This window comes from Ursus americanus, chromosome 25 (genome assembly GCF_024610735.1).
Source record: "Ursus americanus isolate L20-20 chromosome 25, mUrsAme1.1.p, whole genome shotgun sequence".
Classification (NCBI taxonomy): domain Eukaryota; kingdom Metazoa; phylum Chordata; class Mammalia; order Carnivora; family Ursidae; genus Ursus; species Ursus americanus.
In genome coordinates, this window is record NC_142151.1 from 13044015 (window position 1) to 13059523 (window position 15509).

A 15509-nucleotide genomic window follows, 5' to 3' on the forward strand; every position below is an offset into this window, starting at 1 on the left:
GCAGAGAAAACATTAACAGAGCAACAGTGAATTGTGGGATTACTTTTACTGGCCTAATGTAGGTATAATTGGAGTGATGACTTTCAAAATTTGATGAAAACTACATGCCCACAGAACCAAAAAAAGTCAATGAATACCAAGCACACCAAAAAAATGTAGAAAACTACACATCATAAGGCACATCACAAACTGCTCAAAACCAGTGATAAAGAAAAATACTGAAGAATCCAGAGAAGGGGGCACCTGGGTGGCTCAGTCTATTAATCATCTGCCTTCGGCTCAGGTCAGGATCTTGGGGTCCTGGGATCAAGCCCCACATCGTGCTTTGCTCTCAGCAGGGAGTCTGCTTCTCCTTCTCCTCTGCCCCTGCCCATCCCTCATTCGCTCGCTCTCTGTCTGTCTCAAATAAATAAATAAAATCTTAAAATTTTTTAAAAAAAGAAGCCAGAGAAAAAGATACATTACATAGAGAAAACCTGAAATAAACACAGCAAACTTCTCTTGGAAATGATATAAGACAGAGGAAAGTAGAGTAACATCTTCAAAATAGCAGAAAAAACCATCAACACGGAATTCTATACCCAACAAAAAGATGTTTAAAAAAAAAGAGAGTGAAATACTTTGTGAGATGGTCAAAAGCTAAAAACTACTCACAAGTAGATTTGAACTACAAAAAATGTTAAAGGAAGTCCTTTAGGCAGAAGGAAAGTTATACCAAATAGAAAACTTACCTACAGAAGAGAAAGCACTGAAAATGATAAATATGTGAGTGAATATAAAACTCTGTTTCTTATTTAAATCTCTTATTTAAAAGATAATGGATCATCATTTAAAGGAAAAATAATAACAATGTATTGCTGTGCTTATAACATATGCAGAATAAAATATATAACAATAATAGTGCAGAGCCTGGGAAGAGAGAGATAAAGGTATAATTATACTTTGTAAGTTTCCATACTATACATGAAGTGTATAATTTCACTTGAAAGTAGACTAGTAAGTTAAAAATGTATGCTATAAATCTAAAAAACCACTGAAATGTATACATACACCTACATAGTCACATTAAGATTTATAGCTAGTAAACCAACAAAGGTGATAAAATGGAATCATAAAAAATACTCCAAAAATAAAGCAGAAAAGGAGGAAAAGGGTAACAAAGACAGACAAGACAAAAAGAAAACAGATAGCAGGTTGTATCTTAAATCAAACCATAACAATAGTCATGATAAATGAAGATGGTTTAAATATCCCAACTAAAAGGCAGAGCTTACTGGGTTAGGTTTAAAAAGCCAGACCAGCTATATGCAGTCTACAAAAAAAAAACCACTTTAAAGACATGATTCTGTTAAAATCAAAAGGATGAAAAAAGTACTATGATAACACTAATCAAAAGAAAGATGGAGTGGCTATGTTAACATCAGTCAAGCAGATTTCAGACCAAAGAATATTAATATTATTCATTTAAAAATAATAAAGGTCAATTCATCAAGAGGATATAACAATTCAAACGTTTATGCATCTTCCAGTGTGTTTTCTTCCACACCACCAGGAATTCTCTGACACCAGCTGGTTATCCTACAATTCAGCTCAATTCAACCATCTATCCAGAGATTATGTCAGATCCCACATGTTAAGGGCTTCGTCCCATGAGACTGGCTCCCCAAAACACAGTCTTTAGACATCATCCAGGCTTCCGACCAATAGGCTATATCAGAAGTTCCCATGACCTCCTCCCTGGGTTCAATTACTAGAACAGCTAACAGAACTCAGGGAAACATTCTACTAACTAGATTACTGCTCTATTATAAAAGGATATAACTCTAGGGCACCTCTCCCCCTCCCCCTGCTTGTGCTCTCTCTCTCTCTCTCTCAAATAAATAAATAAAATCTTAAAAAAGAAAAAAGGATATAACTTAGGAACAGCCAGTTGGAAGAGATGCATAGGGCAAGGTATGGGGAAAGGAGCGTAAATCTTCCATGCCCTGGGTATGCCACTCTCCCAGTACCTACATGTGCTCACCAGCCTGGACGTTCTCCCAGCCTCATCCTTTTGGGGTTTATGGAGGCTTCATTATATTGGCATGATTAATTAAATCATCAGCTATTGCCAATTGATTCAACCGCCGGCCCTCTCCCTCCCCAGAGTCAGGGGGTGGGACTCAAAGTTCTACCCCCTCAGTTCACAGGGTTGGTTCCCTTGACAACCCACCCATAGTTACCTAGGGACTTTCCAAAAGTTGCCTCATTAACATAACAATAAACACCTTCATTGCTCTCATCACTTAGGAAATCCCAAGGGTTTTATTAGTTGTGCCAGGAGGAGCAGGGACAAAAACCAAATATTTATTTCTTATTATAAATCATAGTATCACAATCTAATAACAGCTTCAAAGTACACAAAGCAAAAACTGAGAGAATTGCAAGGAACATATGCAAATTCACAATCACGGAGATTTCAATGTCTCTCAGTAATCGATAGAACAAGGAGAGAGAAAATCAGTAAGGATACTGTAGCCTTCGTGCTGCTAACCCACTAGACCTGACATCACAGAGCATTAACACCAACAATAGTAGAAAATACATCTTTTTCAGATGCATACAGAACATTTACCAACTATATTCTGGGCCGTAAAACAAATGTCAGTAAATTTAAAAGGATTCACATGATACAAAGGATGTTTGCTGATCAAGTGATAGTAAATTATAAATTGGTAACAGAAAGATATCTAGATAATCCGTCAAATGTTTAAAAATTAAATAACCCATGTCTAAATCACCCATGGGTTAAAGAGGAAATTTGAACTTAAAGAAAATGAAAGCATAGCATATCAGAATTTATGAAGGGAACTTAAATACTTAGGGGGGTACTTGGTACTTAAGGGGAAATGCATAGCACTGAACACCTCCATGAAAAGGAGTGGTCATTAATTGATGACTTCAGCGTGTACTTTAAACTAGAAAAGCAAATGCAGAGTAGGCATAAAAAAGGAAATAAAGGGGGGTGGGGAGAGGAAATAACAGGAATCAAAGAAATAGAAAAGAGAAAAATAGGGAAAAGCAATGAAATCAAAAGATGGTTCGTTGAGCAGATCAATACAATCTCCAGCCTGACTGATCAGGAGAAAAGGCACAAATTACAAAGGAATGAGAGAGAGACCATTACTATAAGTTCTACAGATACTAAAAGGATAATAAGAGAATAGTATGTGCCAAAATTCAACAACTTAGATGAAATGGACAAACTTCTTTCTTTTTTTATTTTTTTAAGATTTTCTTTATTTGAGAGAGAGAGAGCATGAGCAGTGGGGAGGGGCAGAGGCAGAGGGAGAGGGAGAAGCAGACTCCCTGCTGAGCAGGGAGCCCGAGGTGGGACTCCATCCCAGGACCCCGGAATCATGACCTGAGCGGAAGGCAGATGCTTAACTGACCGAGCCACCCAGCTGCCTGAAATGGACAATTTCTTAAAGGACAAACTACCAAAGCTCACTCAGGAAAAGTAGAATGTAAAATTTTACATTTCCAAAATGGAGAACATTTTAGCAGTTTCTTTAAAAGTTAAACATCTATCATATGACCCAACCATTTCACTCTTAGGAATTTATTCAAAAGAAATAAATTTGGTCTAAAACTTGTACCAAATGTGGTAACTATATTTGTGAAAGCCCTTAATGGGAAATAAAAACAGTTGAATGGATGAACAAATGTGGTATATCCAGACTATGGGATACTATTCAATTAAAAAAAAATAAGGAATGAACTATTGGTATATGCTGTAACATGGATATGAATCTCTAAGGGAAAGAAGCTAAACAAAGCACACACTATAAATTTATTTATATAAAATTCTAGAAAATACAATTAATTTATTGTGACAGAAAACAGGTCATTGATTGCCTGGAAATGAAGGGATGGAAAAAAGGAATTATAAAGAGGCATGAGCATTTTGGGGTGATAGAACTGTCCATTACCTTGTCTTATTATTTTGTGGGTGTATACAACACAAAATTAATTGCTGTATACTTCAAATACATGCAGTTTATTCTATGTTGATTATACCTCAATAAAGCTGTCGTATATTTTTTTTTAAGTGAAGGCAAAATGAAAACATTTTGGACAATCAAAAGCACAATTTGTCATGATCAGATCAACACTGTTAAGATATGCCAAAGGAAAGTTCTTCAGCCTGAAGGAAAATTATACCAGAAACCCAGATCTATAAAGGGAATGAAGAACACCAAAAAAATAATAACTGTATGGGTAAGTAAAAATATTTTTCTCATGTTTAAATTTTTTTGAAAGATAATTTAAAAAAAGAAAATAAGTAAATTTTTAAAAAAGATGATTGATGAAAGCAAAAACAATGTATCTTAATATAACATGCAGAACATGTATGACAATAAAACACGAAAGACTGGAAGGGAGAAATAAAACAGACTGTTGTAAGGTTTTTATATTATATGCAAAGTGGTGTATTATTTCAAGTAGACTATAGCAAGTTAAAGATGCATACTGTAAATCATACAGCAGTGACTACATCTGAGCATAGCTAGGAAGTCAGTAGCAGAAGCAAACCGGAATCCTAAAAGATATGCAATTCAAAAGAAGGCCAGAGAAGAGAAAAAAGAGGGAACAGATGGGACAAAAAGAAAATATCAAGATGGCAGACAAAAATCCAATTGTAGCAATAATTGCATTAAATGGAAACGGCTCAATACTGCAATTAAAAGGCAGAAACAGTATTGATAAAATGAAGACCCAACTATACTCTATGTTTTATGTCTAAACATGAAAGAGAGATAGGTTAAAATTAAAAGAATAGAAAAATAAATGCAAAACTAGTAAGAAAGCTGGAATGGGTACATTAATATCAAAGTGGACTTCAAGTCAAGGACTATGGCAGTAAAGAGGGACATTACATAATAAGAAAAGGGTGAATTATTAAGAAGACAACAATCCTAAATCATACAGAGCTCAAAATGAAGCAAAATTGACAAAACTAAAAGGGGGAAATAGACAAGTCCACAATTAAGGTTGATTTCAACACTCTTTTCCCAGTAATTGATAGAACAGAACAAGAAAATCAGCAAAGATCTAGAAGACTTGAACAACAGTATAAACCAAACTGATCTAATCGAACACTCTTTATTGAACACTGTATCCAACAACTGCTGAATACTATTGTTAAATAACAAAAATTCAACCAAGTAAATTTTAAACATCTAATTGGCTTTTATTGAACAATTCATGAATTGGCAGTGTCCCATCTAGGAAGTAGAGGATAGCTCCAAAGGGCTACAGAAAAGGAAAGGTTTTTAAAGGCAGGACAAGGAAATCGTAAACAGGAAAAAGGATTATTTCAGGTGAGGTCACCTTCCTTTGGGGAACAAAAGAATCTTATTAGGTGGATTGCTTCATCTTCCTTTGGCAAATGGGGGAGCCCATGTGACAGATAACCTTATTGCTGCTGACCAGAAAATTCCTGACATGTTAAGACTACATTTCTGGGAGAGGTTGAAATGGCAACTAAGTTAAGTATTACACCCTGGTTTGTTGATGTGGCCTGACATAAATGACTCCCTTCTCAGCCTGTGATTTTTTCTTTTTAACACTACTCAAGTGCCCATAAAACATTCACTATGATGGACCACAGTCTGGCCCGTAAAACAAGTCTCAATAAATTCTAGAGTTAAACTCATACAGAGTACTTATGACCATTATGGAACTAAATCTGAAAATAACAAAATGATATCTGGAAAACCCCCAAAGATTTAGAAATTACACACACTTTTATGTAACCCATGGTTCAAAGAAGAAATCACAACTGAAATTAGAAAATGTTTTAACTGAATGATAATGAAAACATCAAAATTTGTGGGATGCAGCTAAAGCATGCTTAGAGGGAAACACATAGCTTTAAATGCTTTTGTCATAAAAGAAAGTGTAAAATCAGTGGCTTAAGCTTTCATCCTAAGCAACTAGCAAATTTAATCCAAATAAGTAAAAGGAAGGAAATAATCAGCAAAAAACAATGGAAGAGAAAATGGCCATAGAATAAAGAAGAATAAATTAGAACAAGAGCTGATTTTTCCAAAAAAAAAGATCAATAATAGACATACCTTCAGTTTGACTGACCAAGACACAGATTACCAAAGTCAGAAATGAAAACAGACATTGAACGGATAAGAGACACACTTTATGCCAATAAACTGAAACTTAGAGGAAATGGACAAACTCCTCAAAGACATAAAAGACAAAAATTGACGTAATAGAAAATATAAATAGCTCCAGATCTAAATTGAGTTCTTACTTAAAAACCTTGTCATGAAACACATCTGCACCTAAGAATCACAGCATTGCATAAAACTTGAGGCCTCCTAATCCTTTCCTTCCCAAGGAACCCCCCAAGAAAAAAGGACTCTAATTACAGGACAAAACACAGAAGTCTTCAAGGCCATGAAATTGGGCAATGGTAGTGGGGGAGCTTTTGGTAGGATGATCAGAAGTCAAAAAGCTCTTAAATAATCTTTTGTCTGCCATACAGCTAGTGTATGATGGGCCTCACACTGTCTCTTGTGAGCGGTATAAATTACTTTGGAATGCAGAGCAAGACTAGAGAAGGGGCCAAAAGGGAAGGACTCCTCCAATAGACATCTGGACAGAATAGGATACTTCACAGGTGTTTGGCCTCCAGCGGACTCTACCTTGTAATACTATTCATTGCCTAGAATGCCTTAGGTACAAGCAGCTCTCTGGAACAGGTAGTGGAACTGGCCAATTGAAGAGTCAAGGTTCAGAAAACTCTATTAGAGCCTAATACCAACAAATACTGGGAGATTCAATGAGTTCAGACATGCCTTGGCAGTTAATTAAAATGGAACAGAGATTAGAATCTCAATCTCAATTCAGTGTCCTTTTCCCTCCACCTACTGCCAACTGCCTCTGATCAAAATTTTGCACTGGAGTTTTTCATACTCAAACTGGGCATTTCCTGTCAAGCGTGGGTATTAATCAGTTCATTATTGAGGAAAAAAAAGGGGGGAGGGGTCACTTAGCATAGTACCTGGTGCACAGTAAATGCAGGGCAATCTTAGCAAAATTATGCCTTATTTTTGGCCTCTTAATTGAGAAAGATTAGCTTTATATGGTGATTAATGATTAATTTACAAATACTAATCTTGGGTAGATAATTTGCAGCGTGGCGGTAGTGGCGGTGATATGGAGACTGAGTGGGAATGGCAATCTGAGTACAGTGTAGGAAAAGGAAAAATATCTTCTAAGTTCTTGAGTCGGATCCCTGTGACATAAGAGAGCAACAAGAGAAATGCACACAAATATATTAATAGAAATTTTACATGATACAGGAGCCCTCATAAGGAAATGAAGACCCAACCAGATGGTTAAACCTGTTTTATGCTAGGTTTGATGAAAACTGGAAAGTCATGGAAAGATATGCTAGAACAGAGTATGGGCTGTGTGTAACACACTGGGGCCAACTCAGCAAGGCCTGTTTGCTCAGAGTCCTCTTCTGTGTCCCTTTGTCTTTGGAGGTAAGGATGCTCCTTTCCTGAGTACAGGGGCGGCCTTCTCACATTAGGGCTTGTGACCTGCTTCAGGGGAAGGTCAGAGGATTCTTCTTGCACACGCCATTTCTCAAATTCTTTCAGCTTAAAATATACACGATGCTAAGGTGCCATATTATGGGGTATCACATCCTGAACCCCATCAACAGTCATTTACCCTTTATTTTCAATTTACAGAAATACTCATGCAAAAAGACTGTATAAACTCAGCAGAAAACCCACCTGCAGAAAAGGACCCAAAACTTGCACTGTCCTTCCCATTCTTGAGCCTGCCTTTAATCAGGCAAACCAAAACCACGGTTCTGCCTCTCCTTTCTTTGACTAGATTGGTAACAGCACAACATGTGATTTTTGTTTTCCAGAAGAAAGAATGGGAGGGGTCAGCAAAGAAGTCAAGGTGGGCTCACTTACTCAAGAGCATCTGCTAAGAAAAGAACTTTACACTAAGATTTGTTCCATCTAACCTAATGCCAAATAATAAAGCTTTCCTCTCTTCCTGTCAAACCAGCAAACTTTGACTCAAGCAGGGATCTAGTAGTTTTGAGTTCTCGTTGGTTCTTTAATCCCTCTCCGGAAAGAGTATTGTAGGGGAGGAAAATAATATTCTTTCTAAGTTCTTAGCTGAGACCCTTGTAATAAAAAACAGATTAACAAGAGAAAACAGAAATTTATTAACGTGTACACCTTATGTACACATGGGAGATACTGAGAAACTCCCCAAAATGGCTTAGAATTCAGGCTTAAATATCATATTAATAGGAAAAGGGGAGGGATGATGTAGACGTCTCAGGGAAGAGTGATTTTTAGGAAAGATGAATGGGCCCGCAGAAGAGCAGGTGGGAAGTAGGACAGTTGTGGCAAAGTTCATCTGGCTGTTTTTTCTAGTCTCTTCTGTGATAAGAATCAATTTTCCCTGGTTGATGAAACTCTCAGGGAGGGGATTTATGATTTATGACAAGTGTGTTCCTTGTAGAGGATCTGTCTTCAGGCAGATAAGGGGAGCTCAAAGAAAGCGTCTAACTGTATTTGCTGCTTTTAAAGTGCCTACCCAACTCAAAACAATCAGGATGCCCAAGTGGCATACTTTGAGGTGGTATATTCTGCTACCCCTCAGTACCATAGCATATTGGGCTTGACACCAGGAGGAGCAATGTTCATTTTTAAAACTAATTTGAAGGGGGCGGTTCGGGGTCCACACCATGGCTCCTTCCAGGAATTGAGTGAAAACCACGGCAGGACGCACAAAATGTTTTCCTTATTCTCTATTCCCAGTACAGGTATGACCACACACTGAACTATGCAACAGGTCTTCTCAAACCTCTCTTCCAAGGTTGTATTTTATTTGAAATGCAAACAATAAAGGTGGGTTTTGTTGCCTCTGAAACACAAGTCACAGCAAAGCACAATCCGCTGTTTTAATACCTTGCTAAAAAGAAATGACACTTTTATTTTCCACTGTTTTATTATAAAAATCAACATTTCATTTGTTACAACTCAGCTTATTGTAATAATCAAAAGGGAATTTATACAAGGTATTTTTATACAGTTTACAATTAAAGCACTTATTTTACAAAAAGGGGGAAGTGAATAGTGGACAAGGGCTGACCAAATGTTGGCCATTAAAATATAAATACATCCTTGCAAAGCACCATCGTACCAAAGTCCATGAACAAGAAACACCAGCTGACTTTAAGACAATAACAAAGATTAAAGCTTAAGAAAAAATTTAAAAACACAAAGGATAAACATCTGAAAGCAGCACCAGATCCTTCACTTGCAAATAAGGCTAGTCCAGCTTAAGCTTCTTGGTATCCTCTTAACTCTTTTCAAATTTTCCTACTAACCCCAGATATTTAATTTAATGTAAAATTAGATTTATTCACTTTCTTTTCTTTTTAAATTCATATTTAGGTATACCTATCTAGATAGACAGATCTATATATATATATATATTTATATCCCTGCCCTGCTTATATTTGTTTAAAAAAAATGGACAGTTAAGCATAAGCAAAAGCACATTGTCTCTAAATCTTTGGTGTAAACTTTTGGGTAAACCCTAGGTAATGGTGAAAATCTACAAGTTAGTTTTTGTTAGGTCTATATTCTGAGTACAAGAAATCACATAGTATTTTATAGTTGTATCTGTAAAGTCATGAGGATTTTTTCCAGCAATAAACTTAATAATAGCTTAAGGATGCCTTATGAGAAAGAAAAACTGAGTAAAATTTACCTGGACTGAAGGAGGGTGAAGTAGTCAGTAAGAATATTAGATCTTACTGACTACCCCCCTTCTAACTCAGGTGCAGGCTTAGTTTGAAGAGATGCAGAATCAAGTCCAACGGAAATATCCTGAGTTATATGGATTCACAAAGCTCCTAATTTAAAAATTTTAAACTATAAATGTAAAATGTTATCCCCTAAAACTGAAATTTTCAAAAGCCAAAATTTGGGACTATTATGAAATGATGCCATCCCAGAAGTCAGAACCACACATATGCTACCAGTACTTTCTGAAATCATCTGTTATTTCTCTTGGCTCATTTTAGGCTTCGGATAAAGAAAGGAATACCAAATAAAATTAAACTTGAGTTTAAGAATTCTGAGAACATGTTTTAAACACCACTTGATTATAAACTTCTGACTCAGTCCCTGTCTACACTTAGTGTATAGTCTCATTTGTGGATGCCCACACATTGGTTGGCCAACTGATATTCACATACTCATAGCCACACTCCAAACATACTATGTATGTCATTATACAGACTTAAGCTTATTAAAAGCCTGGGGTATGAAAAGCCCAAGACTTTTGTTTCTCAATTTTGTTAGATGTGTAATGGTAACCAATACGCAGCTCTTATGGCGTGCAAATCAATGAAGTGGCAAGTTTCCCCTGCAAGAGAAAAAGCAATTTTAAAAACTACGTTTCTAGGAATCGAATCTAGGCACAGGACTCCACTAGCACAACTATCACAGAGAAGCAGGAGTCTATTATGATTGCTGGTATCAGGTTACATAAACATACAAAGATGCATGAATAGGCTAGGTAAGCCACAGCTACTAACTGGGCTCGAAGTATTCTTCATTAATAGGCGTTGATGGCAAAACAAAAAGATTTTCCCCAAACCTAATCGCTACCTAATGCAGATGGTGGTTATTTTTATATATTATCAAAGTTGGAATTGGCCTTATATAAATTACTGACTTTAGAGTATTTTAAAATGAACAAATACAATCCTCAATTCATGCTAAAATTTTACTGCTCAAAAGCCCTGCCCCCAAATTATTGGCCTGTTAGATGAAAATGTAAAGTCTTCATTTCTAAATATATATGATTCCTTTAGAATAGCTGTTCTCAAGGGTCATATATCACAAAGTATTTTATATTAAAATTAAAATCATTAAAATAACTCTTAGTTTTCTGCTAGACAGACAGCATCTCACATATGCTACTACAGAAGAGGGGCAGCAGGCGTCAAAGGCATAATAAAATTTCATGAAAGAAAAACTAATACTGAGAAATTCTATCCCTTAACTCTGCTTTTTCTTTTGACTATGTCATTATCTGATTTAAGCAGCAAAATTCCTTGGGCCACTGTTCAGAAGACCAGGGCTCTGAAGGAGGCAAGTTCAAAATTATGAAAGTTCTGAGTTAGAAAGACCACCTCAGTGAAGCCTAGTCTACTATACAGGGCAGAGAGGGTACGCTGTGCTAGAGTTCTTTTCTCAGATAATTTTAATCACACCAGTAAACAGGCATACTGTAAGACATGTTCAAAATTAAATACCTTAGTATTTAAGGAATCTAATAACACTTTATTCCTTTTTACCTCATGGATAATGAATAGAGCAATACACCAGATTCCAAACCTTTTTCCACTTTTTCCCCTGATTTGTGCTCATGTTTATTTTTTACTTTCAGTTTTTCCAATTAAATCTCATGTTTAATACTCAAGAGAGTTTACCTAAGCTTAACTGTCCATGTAACCCAAGGGCCAATCTTTCCTGAATTTTGATAATTCTCTCATTTAAAGGTACCCTCCCCAAAATAATAAGAATGCATCTCAACTACCCCAGAAAGAGGATTCTGAGATTAAGCGGAACTGCCTTCAAATAATTTCAAACAAATTGGCACACAAATCAGTATTTTGCAAGAAGAGGCCATTGCCATCGCAGTACAAGCACTTGGACTGAGATATAACAAGGCAATATTCTTCTTAATTCGTTATAGTGCAAGTTTCCACATGGGAAGCCCACTGGATAAAGATGCACATTAAAAAATGTAAACATATAGAATTCTCAAATTCTAATTGATACCCAGTTATTGCTAACCTTTCCATCTTCATTTAAGCATCAAAGGCCCTCGTGTCACAGAATGCAACTCCAGTGTCCATTCTGTTAGACTGTGAGCACTTTGTCCACCAACAGGAAGAGTTAATGCTTGTTTGACTGAAATGCAAGACACTGATGGATCACCATTTATGTGCAAAATCAAGTGCACCTGATTCATATAAGGTGTCCCCAACAATATAAGCATTATTCTGAAACCACATTTTTTTCTCTTTAACAAGTTTCCTTAGGTATTTTTAATTGCTTAAAAAGTTACTTCACCCCTGCCAAAATTCTAAATCTTTTCTTCCATTGTTTTCTCTTGGGCCCTAAAATCCAGAGAGGCCTCAGCAAGACAGAATTAAAAAAAAAAAAAAAATCATTCTGTAACTAACTGACCAACAACTGTTAAAGCAAAAAACATTAGTGTAAAAAACACATTCAGTTTTAGCAGAGAAGTGCTGGAAAAGCAGGAAACTAACTTGTGGCAAGGTGGCAGAGCAGTGCTAGAATCATCCCACATGTCAGCCCTAAGAGCTGAAGATGCAGCAGCCCAAGGACCACGCAGGTCAGGCAGATGACGTAAGAGCCTTCCATTATTCCCCTCCACCCAAGTTCTGACAGCTGAGAAGTTTTTAGTTGGCCTTCTCATTTAATCCATATTGGTAAATTTGTTAAATCACCTTAATCCATAATGGGATAAGAGAGAACACACACAAATATATAGAAGGTGAGTATAAGAATAATTTGTGGATAATTTGAAAACAATCTAACATTCACATTGGGTAACAGGAAGATATTAAACTCACGTCACACGTTAAGAGGTATGTATGTAGACATCATTCTGAGAAAAATTGGCCTAAAGAACATGAAAATGTCATAAACAGTTAATAAAGGGAAAACCTAATAACAAAAAATTCTCTTTTTAAATAGATTGTCTCTAACCGGAACATATTTAAATGTTTTACTAGGAAAAATATATATATATAAATGATTTCATATTGTGTTATTATATGCTGAAAGTACTGCAAGGATATATGATTAATTTACAACAAAAACATAATGGTTAAATTTGTAATTCTTAAACATTGCCTATATGTGTTGTAAAAAGAGATTTTAATGAGCACTAAAACAATCTTGGAAGAGGAGCAATAATATGTCTAACCTTTGATCATTATGCAAAAACAGCAAATTGAAGAGCTAAGCCTACAGAGGAATGGAGCTAGTAGAAATATTAAAGTGAAACCTTAATTTAGAAAATTCCATTTAATCAATCCTCAGATAAAAAGCTGTGAATAAATCATGATATCTTGGCAAAATGGCCTACAAAGCTGCTGGGGGAGGAAGCAAGGTAAAAACACCTAGAGAAAAAATTAATTCTTTTGACAGAGGTTGTGGGTTCTAAGGTAGGGACAGAAGACTTGCACACGCAGAGAGCCCCACACCATCTCACCGGACAACGGATCTCCTACAACAGCAACACCCAGAAGGGATTTTTATAAATACCTATTTTCCTCACTAAAATAATTGGATTCCTAGAGAAAACAAAGCCCTTTGTCCAAAGTCAGTTTTAATTCCTTTTTTTTTTCCTTTTGTGATTTCTTAAACTTGTTGGCCCTCAAACGTGAGTTAACATGAAGGCTATTTGGCTACTTCCAAGTATCTATGGTTTGCTGCTCTGAGATGGACTTACATTTTTCTTCTTCTCTCTCTCTCTTTTTTTTGGTATCAATAAAGCCCAGACATTCCTGGTCAGTGATGCCTTTATTATTCCTGTTTCCTTTGTACTCAGTCACTTCACTGGGTTTAAGGCATGCTTTGTGTATTTAGTTTGCAAAAATAAAACTTTTAGTACAAATTTATTTTTTATACAAATTTTTATGGCACAAGCAGCAAATCTGCTGTTTTAAGAAAATATATAAATATCCTTTTCTTCTGTACAAATATCTCCAGTATTCCCTACCCATTTATAATTTTTAACTGTACATGGTCTGCCTCATCTTTCTCTAATAGCTCCCTCCCCCCCTCCAGATCTCAACCAAATTTGTATTTACATTTTTGCATTGGAGGCAGTCAGAGGAGGAGGGCCCCTCCTCAGGAGGAGTCTGTACAGGGAGAGGGCGGTGGTGGGTAGAGGTGATGAGAGTAGCTCCTCTCTGTGTATGGAGAAGGTGGGCAGCTTTCATAGTTCTCTTCTGCTGACAGGTATTGGCTTCGGGGTGTGGGAGGTGGGGGCACAGGCTCTGAGTCATAGTTCAAGTCACTAGTGTAGCCCTTGGCTGTTGCCACTGAGGTCATTCTCCGGCTGGGAGCATAGTCACTGTCACAAACATCTGTGCTGCAGGGTGTGGTAGGGGGTGCAAAGTGCCGGTAGCTGTACGGCCTGTAGCTGGTATGGGGGAAATCAAGAGAAGCAGACACTTAGTTTTACAGAAAAGCAGTGGTCCCTATCAGAATACAGAGTATTAGATGTAAACTTCACTCTGAAGATAATACACTACTACAATTTAAATTTATACAGACCAGGAGGCAATTTGCAATGGTCAATTAAAGGAGGAAGACAGCATGTATTTCATATTTGCAAATAAAATGTGACTAGAGGCATTTAAAAACTGATAGAATGGGAATGCAGAGGTAAACTCAACCTAGGCTCTTGATGTGCTCTTATACCTTGCAGTTAAACCGTATCACTGAATAGCAAAGAACTACTCAAATACTTAATGATCATCTCCGGAAAATCTGTTCTACATTTTGCATTTAGTCTATACTGTGGACAGACGGACCTCACCAATTTCTGCTCTTCCACAGTCTGTGAGAAGACTGGGTCTTCACATATTTGATCCTACTCAATCATGTTAGTATTCCTTTAACATTCTTTAACTGCTCTATAATTTACCTAACGAATAATTTAATGATGTCTGAAGACTTTATTCTCTCTTTAAAACAAATATTGTGCAAGCCATGCTGAATTTTGGTAGACAGCGTAAGGGGTGTATCTATCCCATTACTGTTACTATCAGTAAAGAGAAAGTGCTGTGGTTTGGGGGAAAGAGTTTTGATCCCCTGTGTACAGACAAGCATACTGTCCTAACAACAAAATGATCAATTCTAAATATCCATGTAAGACCAGTGTATTTTCTAATATGTATTTCAGAGACCTAATTTATTTCTTATACTTGTGGTTCTACCTTTTCAAATAAGCTACAGTTGTTAATCAAGTCTGCGGCATGGCTAACTAATAAAAAAGGAACTGAGAAGACATGAACACACTAATGAAAAGAAGAGCTAAAAGTGCTGGCCTTTCTAGCCTTTCTACTTCTGTCCGTAACCTCATATACCACTTATATTCCAAATATCGTAAAGCTGATCTTATTTCATATTCATCCCAATCAAGGTTTCTTCATATGCTTTGTCATCAAAGTGACTACAATAGAGGGGCAGGACCATGGGTAAAACTGAATTAAACAATCCATGAGAGACCCAGTGCTACAGAGCTCCACAGGATACTATCCCAAATATAAACCATTTGCTATCACCCAGGGTTTGCCTCAAAAGAAATGGCTGCCAAAAGACCAGAAGTTACATGACCTGCTGACCAGG

At 36.6% G+C, this 15509-nt stretch overlaps 1 protein-coding gene across 2 annotated transcripts in view; it reads right to left on the minus strand.

Moving 5' to 3' along the window:
* LRP6 (LDL receptor related protein 6) overlaps window positions 1–15509 on the minus strand; it is a 192066-nt gene that overhangs the window by 9977 nt on the left and 166580 nt on the right. Inside the window, exon 23 of one of the 2 annotated variants that reach the window (XM_045781475.2) lies at window positions 8893–14298. The exons of the other annotated variant lie outside the window; for it this stretch is intronic. Coding sequence (XP_045637431.2) covers window positions 14004–14298 — 295 coding nt within the window. The 3' untranslated portion in view covers window positions 8893–14003. Of the gene's footprint in view, window positions 1–8892; window positions 14299–15509 lie in introns of those variants that run through there. 2 annotated transcript variants of the gene reach the window in all.